Source organism: Vicugna pacos, chromosome 22 (genome assembly GCF_048564905.1).
Source record: "Vicugna pacos chromosome 22, VicPac4, whole genome shotgun sequence".
In the NCBI taxonomy this organism is placed as follows: Eukaryota; Metazoa; Chordata; class Mammalia; order Artiodactyla; family Camelidae; genus Vicugna; species Vicugna pacos.
The window spans coordinates 23,881,825-23,907,762 of NC_133008.1; the positions used below are offsets into that span (position 1 = coordinate 23,881,825).

Sequence of the window (25,938 nt, forward strand, 5' to 3'; positions counted from 1 at the left end):
GTTTCAACTTGAATCTGCAGTACATAGAGCCTATAGTTAACAAAATGGTGCTGTGCACTTAAAAACATGTTGAGGGTGTAGATCTCTTATTAACTGTTCTTACTCCACCTCCAAAAAAATAAAGCAAGAGGATACAAGAAGTCTTTGGGAGGTGATGGATATGTTTATTATCTTTTTTTTTTTAAGAAAGAAAACTGACGTTTATTGTGTCTTTTTTTTTTTAATGGAGGTACTGGGGATCAAACCCAGGATCTTGTGCATGCTACGCATACGATCTAACACTGTGCTATTTCCCTTCCCCTACATTTATTACTTTAATTGAGGGGGTGATATCATGGGTATGTTCAAACTCATCAATTGTGTACATTCAGTATGTACAATATTCTGTGTATTAGGTATACCTCAATAAAGCAGGGGGAAAAGACTTAGTGTAGCAGACATTTCCCACACTCTCTATCATCCAGTTTCATGGCTATGTTTGGGATGCTGCATCACAAGAGGGGGTAGAGTACAATCCCAGAGCAGGGAAGTGTGACTGTGGTCTCCTCTTTGCTGGGTCCCAGGAGGAGGATCCTGCACTGACTGTGATCACCTACGTGGGGCTGAGCCTCTCTCTGCTGTGCCTCCTCCTGGCGGCCCTCACCTTCCTGCTGTGCAAAGCCATCCGGAACACCAGCACCTCGCTCCACCTGCAGCTCTCAATCTGCCTCTTCCTGGCCTACCTGCTCTTCCTCACAGCCATCGACCGAACCGAGCCCAAGGTACTGACGGAGTCCCAGAAGACTCCTTGCCCTGCTCTATGGGATGCTGAGTTCATGGAGCCATCAGACACCTTAATAAGATGGCCTTGGGTCCCAGAAGGAGGTTGGAGGAGTGGTGCCCTGGTGCTGGCATTGATTATCAACCACCTGTATTTGCAGTGACCTTGGTCTAACATCAGGTGCTCTGAACTCAAGGACAGGGTAAAAGAGAGGTCTTCAGGCCATGCTCCACCCTGACAGCCCCGCCTGGTGACACCTCCCTCCTTCCCCAGGTGCTGTGCGCCATCGTAGCCGGCGCCTTACACTACCTCTACCTGGCTGCCTTCACCTGGATGCTGCTGGAGGGCCTGCACCTCTTCCTCACTGCGCGCAACCTGACGGTGGTCAACTACTCTGGTGTGAACAGGTTCATGAAGTGGTTTATGTTCCCTGTGGGCTACGGAGTCCCGGCTGTGATTGTGGCCATTTCTGCAGCATCCAGGCCAAATCTATATGGAACACCTGATCGGTGAGCTTGACTCTCACCCTGTGCAGTGGACAGATTGGAGGGAAGTGTTCATGGTGACGACTGGGACACCCACATCAAATGCACTCTGCTTTCCCCTTGGGTGTGAGGGCTCTCACCTCTTTCCCAGTGAAGCAGGGAAAGATAATGTGGAAGGTTCTGGAAGGAGAGAATTTTGCAGTTAGGTCCCAGCTTTCTCTCCCATAGTTTGGTAACACGAGCCCCCAAGTCTCAGTCCCTTCATTAGTGAAATAAGGATGGTTCCACTCTCACAATCCTGGTGTGAAAATTCACCAGGACTGTGCTTGTAAGATGTTTAATGTAGCATTAACACACAGTAGTGAGCAATCAAAGCCTGCATTGTCACCAGCTGACCTTTCAGGAGACACTGAAAAAGTTCTCTGTTAGGAAAAGTTGTCACTTCATGTCCATTTCATGTGCTTTCTCTGATCTCTGTGTCCCTTTTCCCATTGTTCTCAGCTGCTGGCTCCACCCAGATCAGGGATTCGTCTGGGGTTTCCTTGGCCCCGTCTGTGCCATTATTTGCGTGAGTAAATATGTGACTCTGATGTCCCTGACCTGAGAAGTAGCTCCAGACATGCTAGGTGCAAGATAGCACAAGGAACTTATATTTTCTCAGTTGTATGATTTGTTTTTTCCACCTGTTACCAGTTCAAACCCCTGTGCAGGGAAGTAGGAGTTGTATGCAATTTACAGGGGACATGGTACATTATAATTTGTATTCTACATGGTCTGTGTCATTCCTACAGGTGAATTTCATATTTTTCCTCTTGGTTCTATGGATTTTGAAAAGGAAACTTTCCTCTCTCAACAGTGAAGTGTCAACCATCCAGAATATAAGGTAAAATGGGGTAAAGGTTGTTTTCTAACCCCCTTTTCCTCTACTCATCTCCTCCTGGTCCCTCCTACATATTCACACAAACATACGCTCCACAACCAGACTCTAGACTAACAAGGCCACTGCCATCTCCCACTGTCACAATTAATGAGACTCTGTATTAGCCAGAGTACAAGCTAAACTGCTGTGACCCGAAAAAAGAGAGTAAAGTAGAATTTTATTTCATTCTCATGTCACAATCCAGAGATGAACAATCCAGGGCTAATGGGGGAAGCTCTGCTCCACAAGGTGATCCAGGGACTCAAGTTCTTTCTATTTTGTTGCCCCACCATCCCCTAGGAAGTTGTCTTTATCAGTATTCTATCCGTGAGAAGGCACTGACAAGGAAGCTGCAAGTTCCACACTTGCTCACATCTCATTGGCTGGACCTTGGTCACATGGTGACACCTAGCTGCAAGGAAGGCTGAGCAATATAGCCTCTAACTCGGTAGCCATGCGTCCTTGATAAATCTCAAAAAGAGAAGAGATCTAACGCTAAAAAAAAAAAAAAAAAAGAGGAGAATGGGGGGGAAAACCCAGCAGTTTTTGCCACACAACCCAAGAGAAAATAGGTTTGGGAAGGATTTAAGTTAAAGTGTATTTTTTATAATCCTATTTCAAAAAAATCAGGAGCTGTGAGTATTTTTTTTTTTAATTTTGCAGCATCCAGTTTAATTTGAACATGTGATTTGTTGTTGTTTTCATTTTAATCACAAAAATAACACATTTGTTTTAAATTTTTTTGAAGTTTTCAAAATATAAAGTTAAAAGTAAAAGTGGTCTACTCGCTTTTCCTGATACTTTCAATTGCCACTGAAGCCACGGATAACAAACTATATAATATGTGTGATATGACATATGTGATATTTTCCCAGGCCTTTTTCTGTGCATTTTCTATAGAATAGACAGGCATACATACTACAGCATTGCACGACACAGATTCTTCCTCAGCTAGCTTTTCTCAGTATGTAGTATTATACTTCAAAATTAAGGAAGTATGGGGGATGGATAGAGCTCAGTGGTAGAGCATGTGCTAAGCATGCATGAGGTCCTGGGTTCAATCCCCAAAACCTCCATTTAAATAAATAAATAAAATTAAGGACACATAGATACACAAGTAGGGTGACCTTACATCTCAGTTTGCTTAGGACAGTCCCAGTTTATGTTTATTGATGCATTGTAATTATTAGTGGCACCCCTTTTTATCTAAAAAGCCTCCCTGTCTGAATAACAAATTATATGACCCCCTCATCTATACATGATATATAGAGAGAAAGATAAAAAGCTTTATCTTTCTTTTTTTTTAGAATGCTTTATGTATGTATGGTACTAATTTTGTTCTGTATACTGTCCTAAATACTCTATGTATGTTGAAGTCTCATCTAATCTTTGCAGCAACCCTATGAAATAGGACTATTATAAAGATGAGGGAACTGAGTTACAGAAAGGTAAATTGCCCAAGGTCACACAGTTAGTTAGCACTGGCTTGGATTTAAACCCGGGCATTCTAGCTCCAGAATCCTTACCATCAACAATGATGCTATAGAAGTGTTCATGTCTATTATTAGCTTTTTTACATTATTAATTATTACTCCCCTCAGGATGCTGACACTCAAAGCGATAGCTCAGGTCTTCATCTTGGGCTGCACGTGGTTTCTGGGCATCTTGCAGGTGGGCCCAGCTGCCCGTGTCATGGCTTACCTCTTCACCATCATCAATAGCCTTCAGGGATTCTTTATTTTCCTGGTCTACTGCCTCTTCAGCCAGCAGGTAAACATTGACCTATCCCTTTATTGTTTTAAAGTTAAGAAAAATTTGGAGGTTAGTAGCTTAATGAACATTTAAATCCATGTGCTCTAAATTTTCATATGAGCTTGTGAGCTGTGTGTAAACACTACCTATATTTTCTCTGCTGTGAGATGCTATTGATTGTAAAATACATCAACTTACTAATGGCTTTCAGAAAGTAAATAATGGCTACATCAAGGAAATATCATGGTTGTTTTTTTTTTTTTCAGCTTTCCCATTTGCAATGGTTATCAGTTGCTGTGTAACAAACAATCTCAAAAATCTCAGTGGCTTAAGCACAAATATTTACTTTTCTCATTCTTGAGTCTATAGGTTGATTAGGGTTCAGCTCAGTTTGGCTGGGCTCCAGGATGCAGATAGTGTTCATGTCTGCTCTTTGTGATCCTGAGGCTTGGAAGAAAGGGGAGCAGCTCCCCAAAATAAGTTCTTCTCATAACAATGGCAAAATCACAAGAAGGCATGCCCTACTGAACAAGGCCATCTCAGGCCTTGTGATTCTGTTTGCATCACCTCCACCAATATCTCATTGGCCAAAGAAGGTCCTATGTCCAAGCCCAAGGTCAATGGGATAAAAACACTCCATCCACTGTGAAGCTAAGTGTGTAATACTACTATAAGGGAGTGTGTAACTGAGATCAATAAAGCACCCCACCTTAACATGAATTCTTAAACACATTTCCATGTGATGGTATAGACTCTCTACTAATGCTTTAATAGCTCTATGATGAAATTACATAATAAGATAGCTTTTCCAATTTTATCAAGAATATTTTCAAACATGCAAAAAAATTTAAAGAATCATGCAGTGAACACATACATACCAACCACCTAGATACAGTAAGTAACATTGTGCTATATTTGTGTTATCGCATATCTACCCACATACCTATCCTTCTGTCCATCCATCCATCTCATTGTGAACATCTAAAGCTTACCTATCCAGCCAAAGAAAACTGTAAGCAACTCTTCTCGGCGGATGTATGCACCTGAGTGAGCACAGTGACTTATGTGTACTCTTCCCCTCTATTCATCTCAGTTCCTGAAGCATCTCATAGTGTGAGCGTCCTGTTCTTCAAGATATATATTTTGTATTCAGTATGGCTACTAAACACAAGTCAATTCATGTATCTGTAGCTGAACAAAAGAACAGTGTGTGAATGACACTTGGGACTTGTTGCGATAAGCCTCTAAGATGGTGTCTTGCTAAGGGGTGCTTGGGGATAATGTGGACTGCATGCTGGCTCTAGAACTGAACCCCAAGCAAGACGCAGCTCTACTGTATAGTACTGAACTATGTTGACATACTTTACATAGATTTAGCTAAGTTATTCTGCATCTTTAGAACAGGATGCTGTGCCACCATGAAATATAATGTAAAATACTGGAAGCCCAGTGAAGCTGGGATCCATGTGGTCCAGGCCATGAAACACAGTGGCCAAATAAAGATATTCCAGCAACCAGAAGAAATACAAAATCACTCAAGGTCTTTGTACTTCTCAAATACCATGAAGAGGACACGCAGTCCAGGGACTCCTTCGTTAAGTTCAGCCACTAAGATTTGGTGGTGGTTTGTTACTGCAGCAAAACATGTCCTGACTGATATTCTTTCTTTCCTGGTATTCTTCTTCCTCTTCCTCTCCTCCTCCCCCTCCTCATCCTCCACTTCCTCATCCTCGCCCTCCTCTCTCTCTTCCTCCTCCCTTCTCTCCCTCACCCCCTCCCTCCCTCCCTCTTCCTCACTCTGTATCTCCACTTCCAAAATACCAAACTGGGAAAGGAAGGAGGAGGAGGAAGAGGAAGAAACTGAGCCAACAGAGCAGACACTCCCCAGAGAGCAAAGGATGCGCCTAGGCTTAGAACATTCAAATGTTAATTTTTGTCCATGTATAAGACTATTTGATATTCAAAATATATTAATGAAAAGGCAAGTTTCAGAATATTGTTCCAGGAGGGTTCCATTTTGTTTATATAGTGTATATAAATATTCATTGCTTATGTTATTGTTATATATTTATTTACGTGTGGGTAAGGGGGTATATGGAAAAGTGCCGATTATTCTCAAGCAATTTTGCCACCTCTGGGAGGACAAACATTTTTGATTATCACAACTAGGGGGAGGGGCACTACTGGCATCTAGTGGGTAGAGGCCAGAGACATTGCTAACCATCCTACAGTGCATAGGACAGCACCTACTCCAAAGGATGATCCAACTAAAATGCCAATAGAGCCAGAGTTGGAAACCTTAGCATAGCAGATGCTGTTGGTGGCCCTCTCCCATCCCTTTGACATTCTGTTCTACATGCCCAGGGTTGCTTATTGCAAACATCTGTGACTCTGTGCCTGTGGGCTTCTTATTACCCATAGGACGTGCCTGGTTCATGCACAGAGCAAGCTGATGGTTCCAAAGAATAATGGCCCTTGAGACCAGCCATCGACCAATGACTGATGGGAGCTGGTAGACAGATGCCCCAGCTCCCATGTCTCTGATGTGGGATGACTCTGAGGTGTGCCCTATGCTGTCTCCAGAGCCCCTCAGTTGGACTGAACCCCAGTTGTCCAGAGTGGAAAGGATTATGCACCCTTTACTAGCTGCTTTCCCTTCCCTATCTCACTTCCCCTCTGATCTACTGGTGTTTCCTGGGATCACCCCTCAAATGAACTTTTCACACTTGAACTTTTGTCTCAGATACTGCTTCTGGGGGACCCCAAACCAAGACAAACGGAAAGATACCACCAAAACACCACCACTGACCTTTCACTCTGTTGAGGAATTATGTGTGACTTCTGCTTTCTTCCTTTGCATAAGCATATTTTGTTAATTTTCTACAACAGTGATGTATTCTGTAATATGAAAAAATGCAGTAAAATTTATGTAACATAAATTTTACCATTTTAACCATGTTTGAGCGTATAGGTCAGAGGCATTAAATACATTCATATTGTCGTGCAACCATCACTACCATCCATCACTTTCCAGTCATCCCAAACTGGAACACTGCACCCTTTAAATGATGACACCCCATTCTCCCCTGCCAAACCCCTGATAACCACTATTCTACTTTCTGTATCATAATTTGACCACTGTAAAGATCTCATCTAGGTGGAATCTCACAATATTTGTCCGTGCCTGGCTTATGTATTTCATTCAGTGTAATGTTTTCAGGGTTCATCCATGTTGTAGCACGTGTCAAAACTGCATTCCTTTTAAGGCTAAATAAGTCCATTTAATGTATAGACTACATTTTGTAGGAAAAGTTTTTTCAAAATGTCTCTGTCCTCTTCCTAACTCACTGGCTTTTCTCTTCTCTAATATTAACAAAAAATGATCCTGGTATTTCCTTTGATGTTCCAGGTCCAAAAGTGGTTTAGAGAGATCATAAAATCTAAATCTGAGTCTGAGACTCATACACTTTCCAGCAGGTTTGGCCCTGATTCAAAACCCAGTGAGGTAAGAGGACTTGTGACTTATTCTAATGTTTTACTCCTTGACACCCCCAGCTTCCTCCCCTTGTCTTAGTATGAGCTCCCTTTCCTGCAGGGTATGGGGAAGAGCTCTTTTCCTGATGACCTGGTTTGCATTTCTCATTCAGTGACTCTTCCCAGCTCACTAACAGTGCTTAAGCTGGCTTTTGCATATATCCTTGTCTTTCAAATTAAGTATGGGTAAAGCAAATCCCCAGCACCACGACCATGTAAAGTAAGCTCCTTTAGGGGGAGACTTAGAATTATAGACATAGCAGAGTGGTCATCACCCCCTGAAATCTCATTATCTCATAGAGAGGTGGACTTGAGCCCAATAGAGTTGGTGAATACCCTGGAAAGGGTGCCAGAAGAGGGACCCCACCTCTGATGCTCTACATAATTATAGGGGAGGAGTGCCTATAATCACAGGGCCTTCCTGGGAGAACAGATGGTCCTGTTAGAGAGGGAACCGCTCAGGAACTTGGTTGCTGGTTTTCATCTGTTCTTCCATTGAGCTAACTCAGGATCGATGCGCTAAGAAATGAGCTTCCAGCACTATCTGAGACTTCTCTCCACCGTTGTTCTGTATGTGTTCTTTTAGAGAAATGAGAGAATATACTTGTAAGGAGACATCACTAGATGAGTCGAATGGACTCCAAAGCTCATAATCTATAAAAATTCTCCCAATCCGATTTGGTTTTATGCCTTCTGTGTACATGCCTCCCACATCTGCTAGCCAAAGAGCCTTAGAATCTGTTGTTTTTAAGCTAAACAAAATTGAGAAATTTATGATACATGGATTTCTACATTTCTTGAGGAAACTATGGGATTTTCTTCAGCAGTTACTGAAGAAAATTCTATTCCATATTGGAGGGAGGGAAGGGGAATTCATTCTAATTTTTTCCAAAAGGACCAAGAGGAAAATGGAATCAGGAAAAGAAAGTTTTAGGGCAGGCATGTCAACTAATCAGGGAAAAAAGTTGTAGATATTAAGTTTAATCATTCTCAGTAAGAGTAAAATTGTGGAAAGTACTAACCATTGGCTGTGACCTTTGAAATGTTTGCCAGATAATTCAAAACAATTCCCAAAGCTGCCAGCACTCCAGCTTCTGGTTTCCCAAAATGAATAAGGAAACTTTTTTATTATTGTTTCTTAACATTGTGGACATTGAGTAAGACGAATATGTCTTTTAAAAGGGAAATGTATATCTTATATTTTTATGATCTGTTTTATATTTATTACACATTTAATATGTAGCTGCATTTAAGAAATACATTTGCTTTAATTAAAAGAATTTCACAAGCTTTTATTTTTCTAGGCACAGAGTATAAGTAAAAAGCTAACAAAATTCTTTGTCCTCTATGGGCAAGTTTGGTCTTGGGTTAATGTTCTAGCTCTATACCCCAGAAACATGGCAACGTTGGAAGGCCAGTTGTATAAGTAGGCAATACTGTTAATGGGGGGAGTCACGATTGGCTGGACAGGAAGTTCTGTAAGTGAACTATAAATATGAGGAGGGAAGGCATGGCTTTGAACTTCCTGCACACAGTGACTCATAACTAAGCCAGGTACTCCTACCCTCATGGGCTGCTGCAGGAGATACTTGTTCTCCTGTGGGGTCTGAGGCTTCTAAACCACCCTGTTGAATTCCACAATGTGTCAGATACTATTGTAGGGAATGGACATACAAAAAGCAACAAGACCATCACAGTGCCTGCCTTCAAGGAGCTCTGAGTCTAGCCTAACTTCATGGACAAAAAGCAACATCCAGGGAGCTGAAATTCTAAAGTGGGATACATATCCAAAATTTTTTTCAAAAAAAAAATTCTTCATCTTGGATTTTTGAGAAGTCCTCCCGCTACAAGCTAAAGAAGGCCACACCTGTCCTAGGATTCCAGAATGCTAGGATCATGCCATCTTTGCCTGCTGGGTGGAACTTTCTGTCTTTAACCCATCCCTACTGTTTCTCTCTGTTTTGTTGTTGTTTGTCTGTTTGTTTTATCCTTACATCTACCTTTAACCTAACATCTTTCATGGTGGCAGGGGATGTTTTCCAGGGCAAGTGAAGAGAAAATATTAAAACTAGAACATTCAATACCACATGGAAAGTGATACCTGTGGATCTGGTTGATATCATGAAGAATGAAGATTGGGACAGGAGAATCATTACACATCCCTGGAGAGGAAATGTTTAACCTTTACTTCCTGAAGTGTTTGTTCTTCATAAGGGGCTCTCAGTAAATGTGTGTTCAGTTGGATTTCTCTTCACTATGATGTATTCAATCAAGGCTTGTTCCCAGATATCCAAATCATGACAATTGCAAGTACTCCCTGGACTTTCTGTAAATGAGGAAGCCCCCTTCAAGGACCTCTTTCAGGTTCTTAGTCTCTCTCATCCTAAACTCGCTCTTGAAGCTCATCCAGTCCCTCAAACCGTCAGCTTATTCCAAACCATCAGCTTTACCTCCTTTCTTATCCAAGCTAAATTTTGTGACCAACCATGTCAAATGATTCTCACCCATACTTTCAGCACCTTTGCTTCCTCACTCTGATTCTATACATACCTAGGAAACCCTAAATCCAGGACTGATCCAGTCATAGCAGGTACTGTGTGTTGTCCACTCAGCAGCCATCACCACCATCACATGCTCCTTATTAACAGAATCTTGATTGTTTTCATATTTGGGACAGCAATGTGCCTGGGCTCAGGGGGTCAGTTGAGATTGCTCTAAGCCTGGTGACTCTCAACTCGAGGTGATTTCTACCCCCCATTAGGGACATTTGGCAATGTCTGGAGACACTTTTGGTCATCCTGACTGAGGTAAGGGGTGATGCTACTGGCATCTCAGTGATAGATGCCAGGGATGCTGCTAAACATCCTACAATGCACAAGACAGTGTCCACATACACAGCAAGGAATTATCCATCCGTAAATGCTGGTAGTGCTGAAGCTGAGAAACCCTGATAATATTCCTATTTGCTAGAAGGTTTATGATAGGCATTTGGACCAATTCTAGCCATTGAGATATAAGAAACACCTACTGGAACATACTTTTTCTCCTTTTCAACCCAAGACAAGTTCAAGGAGAGCCTGCCTATGACTTCTTAGTTTTAGCTGCTATCATATAATAATATGATGCTTGGAGAAAAGATATCATGGATGAAAGGATGGAAGAGTGCAAAGATAGAAATAATCTGGGCTTTTAGAAATTATTGTGTTGCTGAACCAACCCTTGGATTTTTTCATATGTAAAACAAAAACCTTTTGTTAAACCACTTTGTGTCAAATAATCTGTTACTTGCAGCCCAAAGCATCCTTCCTTATGAACCAACTATGTCTCATCTCCACTCTCCATCAAGGCAGTGAGATCCCAGAATCACTCAGGGAGGCACCACTACAAATGCATGCTTTCTGATCTAAACAAGACCTTCCAGGCTACCTGGAATTCACTCTTCCCATCCCTAGTCAACTTCCCCACATGAGGAGTTCCAGTTTTTCAGTTCTTTCCTCAGTCTGCATCCCTTTTCTCTAGATAAGGTAGAAGACATTGTCTCCTACTTCACAGAGAAAATAAACACCAGCTGACAGAAACTCCCTCAACTTTCTGACATCCCTTACAGTCTACCCACATCCATACCCATCCTTGCTTCCCCCATTGATGCCTAGGGTCTCCTCCTCCATTCTTCCTCAACGGCAGAGGGGTTTCCTCCTCTTCTTTAAAAGCTAACCTCTCCTTCTTTGCTTTGGATCCTGTCCCCACCTGCCTCTTTGGTGACCTTTCTCCATTTATTATCTCCTCTCTCTTCTGAGTCCCCCACCTCTCTCACATCCTTTCTCCTGATTCTTCTCCAGTGGCATTTACATATGCTAAAGATTTGTGAGCAAATTTTTTCCTGTAAAAGGCCATATAATAAATATTTTAGACTTTTCAAGCCATATATATATATAGAGAGAGAGAGAGAGAGAGATGTATATAGATAGACAGGCAAAATATATGTATGTGATATATGTGTAAAGGGATATATGAGTATATCACTTTAGAAGTGTAAAAACCATTCGTATCTCACTGGCCATACAAAACCAGGCTGCAGGCAGGATTTAACACCACCACCACCCCAGGCTGCAGTTTTCTGGCCCTGTGCTAAAGAAAGAGAGATGGCAGACTCTAGGAAAATGGTCACCTGCACACATCTCAGTTCCTCTCTGCTCTCTACCATTGTGTAGCTGCCTCTTTGAACCAAAAGTCTGCTGGGACCCATGGCAGCTGAGTGGGCATGAGAGTGATATCTCTTGGGGAACCCCCAAAGGGAAATCTGGGGTTGAAATTTCTCCCCCATGTACCAGGTGGAAAGTTCTAAGATAAGATGAAGAGTGCGCTGGGTGAAAATCAGACACAGTTCATCCTCAGAAGAGTCTGCCCCACAGGGGTCCATGAACCTCCTGGGATGAAGTCAGCATCACGGCCATGTGTGTTTCTTATCTCTATGGCCCCCAAGAATTCCAAAATGAGCCCTGCTTCTGAATCTAGAAGAAAGCAAGGAAACTGAGGAGCAAGGAGACACCTCTGCACACCTAATTAGTACATACATGGACCCCTTGGAATGGAGAATCCATCTCCTTCCATCACTTGGGAAATTGCCACTGCTTAGAGTTCTCAACCCCCATATCTGAGCCCCAAAGAAAATGACAGCCCATGACAGGTCGCAGCAGCTGAAAAGAGGATGATCCAGTATAACTGTCATCCAGCAAAATAGAGCTGCTGGAGCAGACGAAGAACTTTAAACAAGAATAATAGCAATAAGAATGTAAGGAAATTCAGGTATAGTACCAAAATGCTCTATGGAACAATATTTTTGAGGGAATAAATAAAAAGATAAATTTTGCTGGGTGAATTAAAGAAGAGGATGATCACCATCAAGAGCCAAATTAGTGGGGAAAACACCCCAAGAAACAGAGCAAAATGCCACAAAAGGAAAATCATGAAGGAAAAAAAAAAATCAATCTGGGAGACCCAGGAGATCTACTATGGGTGGAGGGGGTTAAAAGAGTAGGGAGGAAGCATGTTCAGGTGTCTTCTAGCCAAAAAGTCCTCCCTGCTTCAATAACCATTCTCTCTCTCTCTCTTTCTCTTCACAGCCAAAATTCTAGAAAAGTTTATACTCTTCTGTCCCCACTCCCTCCCACCCCTCACTGCTCAGCCCGCTGCAGTCGGATTTCTGTCTCCAGCACACCCAAGAATGACTCAGTGTTCCAAATGCTTCCTCAGTGCTAAGTCCGCTGGCTTTTCTAAGTTGAACTTGGGGTCACATTTCATTCTGTTGGTCCTCCTTTCTTCTGTTTTTTTTTTTAAATCAAGTATTTTTAATTTTTCCAGCTTTATTGAGATATAATTAACAAATAAATATTGTATATACTTAAGAGGTACAATGTGATGATTTTATCTATGTATACATTATCCCCTTTCCTTTCTTGAAGCATTCTCTTCTCTTGGCTTCCCTAACACCACATTGTCCTCCTGTAAGAGTGGTCAACTCACCCCAGTTTGCCCAGGACTTTCCCAGATTTGGCACTGAAAGCCCTACATCCCAGGAACCCCTCAGTCCCAGGCAACCAGAATCGTGTTGCAACCTCGTCTTCTCCTGTCCCATAGTGTCTTAGTTTGGGCTCCCACAAGAGCAAACCCTGAGACAAGAATTCGAGTTTATCTTGGAGGCGATCCCAGGAAACACCAGCAGGGTCGCAAAGAAGTGCAGCAGGAGAAAAAAGGCAGCCAGCACAAGATGTGTTCAAAGATGTGTTCTTGAGCAGGCAATGGGAGTTTACTCTCAGCAGACACCGCTGCGAAATCACACAGGACATGCATCTCAGGGTCCACTCACCTGAGGGGTGAGGGACCTGGGGTATGTACACACCAAGTACCGGCTTTGGCTGAGGACTGTCCTAGGAAGCATTTCCCCCCAGCACTTCTCACCTGCCATCTGCCGGATCAGGTGGACTCCAGTGGCAGCTGCTGGCCATCAGAAATCACTGAAAGCAGGAGGGTCAAGAATATAAGCAGAAGTGGGGGGCAGCTATAGCTCAGTGGTGGAGCACATGCTTAGCATGCATCGAGGTCCTGGGTTCAATCCCCAGTACCTCCTTTAAAAAACAAATATAAATAAATTAATTAATTTAATTATCTACCCCCAAAAAATTAAAACATAAAAAAATAAATTAAAAAAAAATTTAAGAATATAAGTAGGGCATGACCACATCTGCTACACACAAAATTCCATCCTTGACTCAAGAGAAGTCCTAAGAACTCAGCAGGAGTTCATGAACAACCTAAATTTAAGTGTGCTGTTTGTGTAAGCACTTTCCTATTCTCCATCTCTAGTAACCATAACTCCTTCTTTCCTGTTACTTGAGCTGAAAACCGTGGAGTCATTCTTTAATTTTCTCTTTCTCTTACACCGAACATCTAATTCATCAGCAAATCCCATTAGCTGTCTCTTCAAAATAGATCCAGAATTCTTTCTGCCTCGCCCCCTGGTCCCCATCACCCCTCATCTGCATCATTGTAGCCCCCGGAGAGCCACACAGACCGTTATGGACGGATCCAGCACCCACCTCCTGGTCTCCTGTCTCAGCCCAGGATGTCTTTCTTCCACATCATATTGTTTCTTTCCCATAACTGCCAGCTGAGGCACGAGCTACAGGGTTAGAGTTTTCAGGGATAATTCAGGTTTACAGTCCCTTGAAAGGCAGCGGGTGCTACAGAGAGAGATCGACCATTGGAGGCACAGACTGAATCCAAATAACCAGCTCTCCTACTTATCCACTCAACACAATGGACAAGCTATGAGACCGCCCTGGGGCTCAGTTTTCCCAGCTATAAAATGGGGTCGATAATTATTCCAACCTCACAGAATCATCATGAAAATTAAATGAGAGCTGCTGTATCCATCTAGTGCACAATATATGCTTGATAAACTGTGGCATTTTTTTAAAACCACCAAGAATGCCCAACCTGTGGTCCCCTGGACCCGAAGTGGTAAAGAGAACCTTCTTCACATTTTCCTCTCTACCTGAAATTAGACAGTCATGAGAGATGTAGAAGACAGATAGGTTTGGACTGGCTCTACTGTGGACCACTGCCCCTCAGCCTGTCTCAGAGATGTGACCACAGCCCTTCTGCTTCTCCATTTCTCAACACACACAATGGGAGTTTCCTCTTCTGAGATGGGGGAACTTCCCCTGGCCCCAGATAAACAGTTGCTTGGGCCAAAGGTCCCCTGGGTGGAGGGCTTAGAACAGGATCTCCACCCACTCTGTAGTCTATGCTGTATGCAGAATTAGCTTCAATACCGATGAGTTGGGGGAAGGTGTGGAGGTGGGAGGAGACAAGTACACGGGGATCAGGAATTGAATTGAACACCAATACCACCCAACTCCCTGCTTCCCCTGCTCAGAGCCTCCTCGCCTTGTTCTCAGTCAAAACAGGAATGAATCTACTATTAGCTTGTTGAATGCTAAATTGATTGGTTTGTACCCACCCCTGGAGACAATTCAGGGATTATCCAAAGGGATTGCTGTGTTGAGTTGTGCTCAGCCGGGGGTAGTACCAGCCATCTAGGGCATGTTTTTGATCGGCACAGGGGCTGGGAGGGGTAACTCTGGCTTTCAGTGGATGTTACAGGCTGAATTGCACCCACCTCTAAAACTCACATGCTGAAGTCCATAGACCCAGCACCTCAAAGTGTTGCAGTATTTGGAGGTAAGGTCTTTAAAGAGGTAATTAAATCAAAATGAAGTCCTTAGGGTGGGCTCAAATCCAACATGACTGATTTCCTTAAAAGGAGAAAGATTATGACACAGACACTTACAAAAGGAAGAACTTGTGAGGACACAGAGAGAAGACAGCCATCTACAAGCCAAGGAGAGCGGGCTCACCAGAAACCAACCATGCCAACACCCTTTCTCAGACGTCCAGCCTTCAAAACTGCAAGACAGTACATTTCCATTGTTTAAGCCAGTCTGTGGCACTTTATTATGGTGGCCCCAGAAGACTAACAGTCAGCGAGGACCTCACGATGAACTGGCATTTTGAGAAGCTCTAACATTGCAAGAGCTAACAATCCAAGAAGACCCACTTATAAGTAGAGTGAATTACTTCATCAAAGAGTTGTACAGACCACAAACAGCCTTAAGACACATGTGGGTAGATATCTCCATTGTCATCCTGAGGATCTGGCCAAGGGACACTGAGAATGCTGCTTGTCAAGAGTAATTTTGCCCCACCTGTTTCGCAGAAGCTGTGCACATCAGGTGGGCAGTAGGGATCTCAGTCCCAGTGCATCATGCCCAGAGGAGGCAGGGTATTTTCAGCTCCAGCTCAATCAGTGTCAGACATGGAGCTCCCGGGGCCAGCATCATTTACTAAGAGCCATGATCAGGGGCTTGGTGAGTTTCCTCCAGAGCCCAGAACTGGGAGACCATTACTAAGACATGGAGTCCCTTCAACTCACCATCTGCTATGGATTGAGTTGCGTATCCCCCCACCAAAATACACTTCATATCCCAATCCCCAATGTGATGGTATTAGGAGGTGGGGCTTTGGGAGGTGATTAGGTCATGGGGGTGGGGCCTTCATTAATGGTATTAGTGTCTTTATAAAAGGGACCCCCCTCCAGAGCTCTCATCCCTTCCAGCATGTGAAGATACAGCAAGAAGACGGCATCTGTGAACCAGGAAGCAGGATGTCACTAAGCACTGAATCTCCCTGAGCCTTGATCTTGGGCTTACCAGCTTCCAGAACTTTGAGAAATAAATTTCTGTTAAAGCCACCCAGTCTACAGTATTCTGCTACAGCAGCCTGAACAGACTAAGACACCATCCAACTGAGCAAGCCCCCTAGTCCTCACCCTAGAAATGGTCTGACTTGCACCCCAGGAAACTTGCTCCATCCAGGCTTTTGGCTCCATCTTGGGCACATCCGTGTCAGTTCTCAGACGGAGAGGAGGTTCTCATGTCCAAGACCCGAGGGGCACCAGGTACAGACTCCCGCCCAACCTCAGCTCTGATGTTCAACAGGAACATTGCCGCTCACAAATCCAATATGTAGTTTTGTCGCAAGAGAGGTCATTCCAGGTGCCACCTCCATTCATGCTGGCACAGTCCTCATTATGGAGGTTGTTGGGTTCCTGTGGGTCCCAAAAGCTGGATGGAGGAAAAAGTGGGTGTGGGGATGGATGAATAGGTGGAGCACAGGGGATGTTTTCAGGGCAGTGAATCTACCATATGATACTGTGATGGTGGACGCATGACATCGTGCATTTGTCAAAACTTATAAAACGTACAACACAAAGAGTGAACCCCAATGTAAAGTATGGACTTTAGTTCCTAATAAGTATTTCTGTATTATTTTGTCAAGTGTAACAAATGCACCGCCCTCATGCAAGATGTTAACAATAGAAAAAAATGTGTGCAGAAGAGAAGGAACATGGGAAATATTTCTCTTTAACTTCTGCTCAATTTTTCTGTAAATAAATCTAACACTGCTCTAAAAAATAAACTTCTCAGCCATAAAAAAGAATGAGATTTTGCCACTTGCAACAACATGGATAGACTTGGAGGTTATTATGCTAAGTGAAATAAGTCAGAGAAAGACAAACACTGTATGATATCACTTATACGTGGCACCTAAAAAATACAACAAACTAGTGAATATAACAAAAAAGAAGCAGACTCACAGATACAGAGAACAAACTAGTGGTTATGAGTGGGGAGAGGGAAGGGGGAGGGGCAATATAGGGGTAGGGAACTAAGAGGTACAATTTATTATGTATAATATAAGCTAAAAGGATATATTGTACAACATGGGGAATATAGCCAATATTTTACAATAACTATAAACAGATTATAACCTTTAATCATTGTGACTCACTATATTGTACACCTGTTACTTATATACTACTGTACTTCAATAAAAAGGCAATAAAAGATTATAGCTCAGTGGTAGAGCACATGCTTAGCATGCACGAGGTCCTGGGTTCAATCCCCGGTACCTCCATTTAAATAAACAAACAAACAAACAAATAAACCTAATTACCTCCCCCCACAAAAATTTTTTAAAGAGGGCATATTTATAAAAAACAATAAAAGAAAAAAAGAATGAAGTCTACTAATTAAAAAATATATATCAGAAAAAGAAAAAAAAAAGGCCTTCATTGTTCAGGGCTCTTTCTTCCATCAGAATAATTTCTTCAGCCTTTCAGAATTAGCTGAAGAGGCTGTATTATCCTCTTCACCCTAACTTGTCTAACTCAGCCCCACCTCCCTGTTCACCAGGAAGTCTCCCCACTCCTGAATCAGTTTCCTGCATCTGGTCTGTGTCTGCCTCCTCTTCCAAAGAATATTTCTATGACACCTGCGTTCCTCCCAACCTTCCAGGTATTGTAATGTCTTAGGTCATATTCCCTTAAAGCAGAGCCAGATTGGGCAGTTCAAGTGCATGGGATTTATTAAGGGTTGTTCTCAGGAGAGAGGGAGTGAAAGAAACAGGATGGGGCAGGGTAGGGAACTGAGCAAGGATGTGGGTTCTGCCTGGTCTAGTCTCAGCCTAACCCCACAGGGAGCTCTGGAATGTGAAGACACGACAGAGTTACCCCAATTTGAGAAAAGGGGTCCAGGTTTCTCTTCACCAGTCAATGTCTGTGGGATGACCCCAGTGGGAGCGGGGTGAACTCCTAGTTGAGCAGGCTTCCATTCAGCTGAGGTCAACTCTCTGGAGGAAGCATAACTATTAGCAGCCGATGCCCCCTGCTGGCAGAAGCCTGCACCAGCCCCCATCAAGGGGTCTGAGCTGAGCATCTGCTGTGCCACACCATGTCACACCATCTCTTTCTACAGAGCTGTGCTTCCTTCCAGAAATCTTTAATAAAAAATAAAATCCCCAGACAAAACACTGATATCTCTAATACATGAAGAGCTCTTAGAACTCAGTAAGAAAAACACTGAATTCCCAATATAAAAAACACAAAATATGAATAGATAATTTACAGAAAAGTTAATACCTGTGGCTATTAAACATATGAAAAGACACCCAGCCTCAGTCATAAAAGAAATGCAAATTAATACTGCATTGGGATCCATTTTTCACCTGCAGTTACAGCAGCAAAATTTCCTAAAGTTTGATGACTGTGTGGGCAAAAATTATAGTCAAGCTAGTGAGAGAATAAATTGGTATAACCAGTATGGAGGACAATTTGTTAATATTTATTTAAAATACAAATACAAACTTACAACCAAGAATACTCTATCCAGTAGGGCTCTTGTTCAGATTTGATGGAGAAATCAAAAGCTTCACAGATAAACAAAAGCTAAAAGAATTCAGCACCACCAAATCAGCTTTACAAAAAACATTAAAGGAACTTCTCTAGTCATCAAACCACAAGAAAAGAGAACAAAAAGAAGAAAGAGGAAAAAAAGACCTACAAAACAAGCCCAGAACAATTACAAAATGGCAATAACAACATACATATCAATAATTACCTTAAATGTAAATGGATTAAATGCTCCAACCAAAAGACATAGACCGGCTGAATGGATAAAAAACAAGACCCACATATATGCTGTCTACAAGAGACCCAATTCAGAGCTAGAGACACATGCAGGCTGAAAATGAGGGGATGGAAAAAAATATTCCATGCAAACGGAAGCCAAAAGAAAGCTGGAGTAGCATTACTCACACCAGACAAAATAGATTTTAAAATAAAATACAAATACATACACTCCTTGAGAAAGTAAAGCATAATGGCTAAGAACACAGACTTTGATGCCAGGTTGGTGGCACTGCCACTTGCTAGATATCTGACCTTGGGAAGGTTGCTTACCCTCTCTGTGCCTCAGTTTCCTCACCTTTAAAATGGAGGTAATAATAGTACTTCCTTATAAGATTATTATGTTGCAATGGAGGGAAATTAGAAGTGCAGGGTCCAGAAGCCCTATCAGAAACAAAAAGCTCCCTTGTGCTTCCCCTGTCCAGCTCAGCCTGGGATTCTAGAGAATTTGCTGGTTTGGACTGCACAAGGACCCACAAGGAGAAGAGACCTGAAGAGACGTGGACACTTGCCTCAAAGTGATAGGTGACCCATCCAGCCACCTCCAGTCGCCTTCAAGTTTTCTGTCATTCAGCCCCAGCCAGTGTACCCGCGGAGAGCCATGAGCCTTGGACACAAAGATCTGCAAGTACAGACTTCATTCAGCCATCAGTTCTCCATGACCTCTGCTCTGTCACACACATTTAGGGCTTGTGAATGCCACCCCCGATACCCCTCCCAGTCCCTATGGTGTGCAGAGCAGGATCAACACCTTCCTACCACTTGAGCAAGTGTAGTGGGAATAATCATGCTATTTTCTCATGCAATCTATGCTATATTAGCTACTCATACAAACGATGCTATGAAACAGAAAGATTTTTTAAGGGACATAAAGGAAAAAAATAAGATGGTAGGACTGAATCTAACCAAATCAATAATTACATTAAATGTAAATGGTTTTAAAACACCAATTAAAAGCCAGATATTGTCAGATTGAAATTAAATAAAAAAGACCCACCTATATGCTATCTATAAGAAATCTATTTTTTAAATAATGACATAGACAGGTTAAAAGTAAAAGGATGGGAAAAGGTAAACCATGCACACATTAATTATACGGTGCTATGAGGTTGACAGTCAAAAGCATGGACTTTGAAACCAGCTTCCTGGGCTCAAATCCCAGCTCCCGGTTACCAGTTGTAACAAGCAAGGTGCTTAAGCGAAATATGCCACAGTTTCCTCATCTGTGAAGTACTGGTATGTAATGATATGTCCTGTGTATAAATGCTATTACCACCTGGCTATAGTAGCATTAAGTCATTAAAGTTGTTTACACATATTCCAATTCTCCTTCTATTTACACACAGCTGAAACTGTATTTCCCTACCACCTTAGAGCATAGACATGCCCATGTGACTTGCTATATGAGTGCACATAGGTAGAAGCTTCAAGAGCCAATATATGACTTGCCTCATTCACTTTCACCATTGAGCTATAGGGACTGTCTGTTACTTCAGCATAACGTAACCTCTCCTGACTCGCATACTAATTTATAAGGCTGTCCTTAGAATTACGTTAATACATGTAAAATGTTTAGAATGCAATCTGGAGAGCAGAAAGTGCCACCTAAGAGATAGCCATTATTATATCTCTGTGTTAGAGAGAAAACAGAGACTCAGAGAGGATAAGTAAACACAATTAGGATGTAAACTCAAGCAGAGTATTGCCCCTTAACCTTGCTATGCAAAGTCTTAGTGACTCAAAAGCAATTCCAGCTTCTCTACATCCAGGCCAGAGAAGGATGCATGAATCCCAGAAGAGAGGGAGGTTTGCTCTGCTGTATCTCAAGGGCTTGGAAGGAATGGCTCACCTGCTCAGCAATGCTACTGATGATGACCAAGTGAGAGTAATTCTCCTGGCAGAACTTCCGGGCTTCATCCCATGACTTGGTGCTTGGAGAGAAGTAGTAACACTTACCCTGAAAAGGGAGCCAGCCCTCAGAGCAGGTGACGCTGGTACTATCTGGGGACAGGAGAGGATTCTGTCAGTGGCCCCAGGACCAGGGTCATGTACACGGTGCACCATGCACAGTTGTTCAGGCTGTGCTCTGCTCAACTCCAGGGGGCACCATTCACATAGACTGCCCTGGGAATCACGCCCGTGGATTTGTGCAATGTACCAGCTCGGCCACGCCGCCCCCCCCCCCCGAGGAACTTCTCAGGGAAGTTCCTCAATCCTCCTCACCTAATAAACCCCGAAGTTCCAGCAGGGACTGGTTGGTGTAGGCGCTTACGTGATCAATGTCCTTCTTCAGGCCAGCCAGCCCTGCCATGCCAGTCACTGTCAACAGGGATGGGCTGGAGGGTTAGAGACCCAAAGCCCCATCTACCCACCTACCCACCACTGACTGAAGACACACCAGAGAGAAGCAAGAGCTGTGCTGTTGCACACACGCCACGGGGACAGGGACTATGTCTGATGTGGTCACAATCCTACCCACCCACCCACCCCGACCCTGGTATCTAGCACAGTGCCTGGCAAAGATGGGGTCAGGCTGGGGTTGACCTTGAAGTTGGCTTTGAGGATCATGTTGGTGCCTGGCTTGAAGGGATGACTGAAAGCACTCACCGTTTGCTTGCCATTCCATCTGCTGTAAGGTTAACATCCTCAGTTCTTCCACCACCTCCTGGTCTATGAGAAGGAGTCCAGCATGAGCCCACGTCCTCCCATACCTCTTCTCCAATTTCTCTGCATGCCCCATCCTTGCCTTACTCACACTTAATCAGGGTCACAACCAGACCAGTGCAGCCCATGAGCAATGACACCACCACCAGCAGACACAGGTACACCATCAGTCTCTCCTCCTGGAAGAACCTAGAACCTCCGGACTTCTGACTGAGACAGGGCACTGGAGTCGCTGCGGGGTGGTGGGGGGGACAGAGAGACTGACACTGGTGCTTCAGATAGTGAGGAAGGGACCCTTGAACTTTTCTCCAAGAGCAGGGAGACAAAGGTCTGTGGTCATGACTGTATCAGCAGATGGGGTCATCAAGAGAATGTCAGGGAGTGCGAACCCTGAGGAAGCCCAGAGCATTTATGGAACACACACTACATGCTAAGCATTCCATTACACTCGTTATCTTATTGGATTCTCACCCTTACAATACAGCTTTAAATATTCCCATTTTGCAAAATAGTAAACTGAGGGCTTGGAGACATCAAGCACAACCTCGACCCAGCTCTGCCCTTAACATTTACGCTGCATTATCTTCTACTTTCCAGCAACCCCTGCCCAAGCTGCTCCCAGGGGGCCCAAGCTGTGGACCCTTGCATCCGGAGCAGAGAACATTTCCTGTAACGGATGCATGTGGGAAGTGGGGCCTGAAGAGTACCTTGTAGACACCCTGGGTCCCCGGGGGATCTGGTCTAGACTCAGAAAGGAGGAGCTTCTGAAAGGAAATGTTTCTCTCCCAGGGTCTCACTCCAGAGCTACTGGTCTCAAACACACTGGCCACCATGAGAGGGGAAACAGAGGCACATCTAGAGGACTTACTGGTTGTAGGCGGCTGGAATGGAGGATGCTCCAGATTACCGCCTGGGAGAAAAGTGAGAGAGGTTTATTCAGAAGTCACTGAAAGACTCTGTGTTTCAAGATCAACAACCACGCGCCCCTTCCCCCGTGCCCTCTGATTTGCTCTCTGGGCAGAATTGGGGAACTGGAGGGAAGAAGCCAGGTGTCCCCTCTCAGGCTTCTTAACAGGTATTCCCTCTTCTCACCAGGTTGAGGAGCTGTGCGGGAGACAGGGGTGAGGTTCTGTCCTGGAAGGGGTCGGAAAGACAATAGTCATGCAGAGCAGGGCTTCAGCCAGGTGACCAAGAAGGTCCCAATCCTAAATCCTTACCTGTGTTCATTGGAAGCTTGCAGGGAAGTGGGGGGTTCTCCATTTTCTTTCCTGAGGAGGTAGGAATGATCGTTCAGGCCCAGAGCAGGACAAATCCAGCGCTGGATCTCCTGTACCCACAGCCCAGCTCACCTGCTCTTTGAGGCCTTGGTGGAGCCACCGAAACTGCAGAAAGGAAGCCCAGAGTTAGAGCTGCTTTGAGAATGGGAATGAGACTGAAGGCAGTGATGGAGACAGGATTGGGATTACAATGGAGGATTAGGGATAGGGTTGGGCATGAGACTGAATTGAGCTTGGAGATGAGGACAGAGTTAAGATACAGTGACCAACCATCCTGAATTACTCAGGACTTTCTTACTTTTAAAACTGGAAGTCATTCATCCCTGGGCAAACTGGGACAATTGATCACCCTAAATTAAAGACACAAGTGAATTTGAGTATGGGGATGGGGTCATGGAGTCAACGTTGCAGTTGGAATGAGGGTTTGAACTGAGATGAGGATGGGGTTGAAGAGGGATCAGCAACAGTGATGGACGTAGGAATAGCACTGTGATTCAGGGTAAGTTTGGGGTGAAGAATGGGGTTATAGCTGCATCCAGGAAGAGGCTGAGGTTGGGTTGTAGTTATGTTGGGGCCTGGTGATGGTTATGCGTTTGGACATGGACATGGGATATGACAGGGGCCCAGATTTGACAAAGATGGGGATAGGGTGGGTCTTGAAGTTGGGTTTGGGGGTTGTGTGGGGCCAGGTTGCAGTTGGAGACAGACAATCAAACAGCAGAGTCCAGTTCACCTCCTAACTCATACTGAGCTCTATGGTCCCCTGGGACCTCCCAAGCTGACCCCCATCTGGACTCATAAGTGAGAGATGTGGAGCCAGATGGAATGGCCCCTGTCCAAGGATACTCAGGGGACCCGGCGGGAGTTGACTCAAGGACACCTCAAAGCTTCCACTTTTATATACACTTATCAGGCTCTTGTTGAATCCCCAGCCAGGCAGGGACCACTCAAGTCCAAAGGCAAACCTGGGCCCTGGGTGTGAATGCGAGGAGGTTTGGGAGACAATGGTCCACCCACATCTTCTGAAATACCAGCTTTCATGTCTTGAGTATTTTGCATCCGTCAGTTCTTTTCTGGGCTTCTCTTTCTAATAAACCCTACCATCCCTCGAGTCCCACTCCAATGTCCCTTCATCTGACCCCTAATCCTCCCACCAGTGAAGGGCCCTTCCCTCAGAGTCCCTCACCTCTTACACCACCTCACCCAAGACTGTGCCCAGAACTGCCTCCCCGACCAGCCTGAAAGACCTCAAGGTGGAGGCGTGGATTCTCCTACCACCACGGTGCCTAGCTTGGGCAGGCTGACCATGTACGTCTGCAGTGCCTGGCCAGCTCCCCCGAGGACTCTGCTCCCCCACCAGCCCCCACCCCTCAGGTCACGAATCCCTTCACCTAGCCTCTGAGAAGTCCTCTTACCTGGCTTGGGAGGAAGGTCCCTGTAGGGTGGTGCTGTGTTCTCATAATCATCCTCCTCCTCCTCCTCTCTGGACCCTTCCAGACGAAAGGCAAGTGAGAGCGCAGCCCGTCCCCTCCTCTGTCCCTCATGCCCTGGGCTCCAGCCCCAAGGGGGGGATGATGTAACCTGCGTCCTGACCCACCCCTGGCCCCCAGCCTGTGGCTGGCCAGCGCCATACCTGGAAGGCCCCCACACCGAGAGTTAGTGTACAGGGCGCACATGGCTACAGCTAACGCAGGAGCCTGAGAAGGAGCAGGCGAAGCTTGAGAGCTTCTGTTTCTTGCGCCCCCTACTCAGGTGCCTTGGAAATCTCTCATTTCCTTTTTTCTTTACAAGTCAAGAACATGCAAATCCATCTTGAGGGTAACACCCCGGACCACACACACACACACACAGACACACACACACACACCCCAAACCACATACACACACTCCAGACCACACACACACCGCTCAGACCACACACACACAAACACACTTTCTCCCCAGTATGGATTCATGTACAGAAGTCAAAATGACAACAACCCCTTCATCTGAGTTCCTACAAAGCACCAAGCCCTGGGTGAAAAAGACAGATAAGTTCTTTCCTTCATGGAAATTCCACCAGGGCAGGAGAGACAATAAACCTGTAAAGAAATATAGAAATGACCAATATGGTTTGGGTTTTTTTAAATTTTATTTCCAATAGTAACTAAGTATTATTTTAAAATAAAACAGCATAAAGGGACAGGATGGGGGCTAATGTAGAGAGGTGATCAGGGAAGGTCTCCTGAAGGTGGTGACATTTGCAACAAGATGTTAAAGTGATAGGAGCTAAGTACTCCCACATTCCACAGTGAAGTGCTAGGCTCAGTTAACTATGGCTGCATCACACATTAGGCACAAAACTTCATTACTCAAAATGACAATAGCAACTTATTACCACACAGTCTCTGAAGTTAAGGAATTCAAAAGCAGCTTAGCCAGTTGGTTTTGCCTTGAGAGCTGTCATGTGGTTGCATTCAAGATGTTGTGTGGGGCTGCAGTCAAAGCTGGGATGGGGCTGGAAGATCTGCTTCTGTGATGGCACCTTCACATGGCTATTGGCAGGGGGCCTCAGTTTCTTGCCAGATGAGACTCTCCAAAGGGCTTGCGTGTCCTCACAACATGGCAGAGGCCAAGGTGGAAGCCACAGAGACTTTAATGATGTAGCCTCACAAGTCACAAATGATGATCTCCACTATACTTATCACCAGCTCTGAGTTATTATAGGAGGAAACTATGCGAGGGCATGAGTATCAAGATCTAGGGATCATTTAGGGCCAACTTGAAGGCTGCCAACCATAGTCATACACACAGAACTTGCAAAGGAAGATTTTTCACGCTGAGCTTGTCATCAACTGGAAGATGTTTGAAAAGTGAATGTTAAAGAGAGAGGGAGTGATCTGTCCCTCCCATGGATGAGATTTTGACTCACACCCCAAACAGCATGAAATGAAAGGGTGGACAAGGGGGAAAGGGCTGCA

General features: G+C 44.3%; 2 protein-coding genes across 5 annotated transcripts in view; one reads left to right on the forward strand and one right to left on the reverse strand.

Annotated features, from left to right (window-relative positions):
* Positions 1–12,724, forward strand: part of ADGRE3 (adhesion G protein-coupled receptor E3) — a 47,124-nt gene extending 34,400 nt beyond the window's left edge. For 3 of the 4 annotated variants that reach the window (XM_072947511.1, XM_072947512.1, XM_031689506.2), the window contains exons 10-16: positions 564–761; positions 1,034–1,269; positions 1,747–1,813; positions 2,037–2,128; positions 3,766–3,934; positions 7,326–7,421; positions 9,480–12,724. In XM_072947511.1, the coding sequence (XP_072803612.1) occupies positions 564–761; positions 1,034–1,269; positions 1,747–1,813; positions 2,037–2,128; positions 3,766–3,934; positions 7,326–7,421; positions 9,480–9,548 (927 nt within the window). In that variant the 3' untranslated portion in view covers positions 9,549–12,724. The remainder of the gene's footprint in view (positions 1–563; positions 762–1,033; positions 1,270–1,746; positions 1,814–2,036; positions 2,129–3,765; positions 3,935–7,325; positions 7,422–9,479) is intronic. The other variant, XM_072947514.1, reaches the window with a different exon arrangement.
* A 2,952-nt stretch (positions 12,725–15,676) lies between these two features.
* Positions 15,677–24,709, reverse strand: CLEC17A (C-type lectin domain containing 17A). The gene is made up of 12 exons (XM_015251233.3): positions 24,612–24,709; positions 24,394–24,468; positions 23,051–23,083; positions 22,919–22,969; positions 22,794–22,835; positions 22,570–22,611; positions 21,793–21,933; positions 21,645–21,707; positions 21,261–21,356; positions 20,887–21,038; positions 19,550–19,659; positions 15,677–16,635 (listed from the first exon to the last, which is right to left on the reverse strand). Exons 1-12 carry the CDS (start codon positions 24,652–24,654, stop codon positions 16,503–16,505), a joined length of 981 nt encoding a protein of 326 aa, XP_015106719.2. The 5' UTR covers positions 24,655–24,709; the 3' UTR covers positions 15,677–16,502.
* Positions 24,710–25,938: the final 1,229 nt, after the last annotated feature.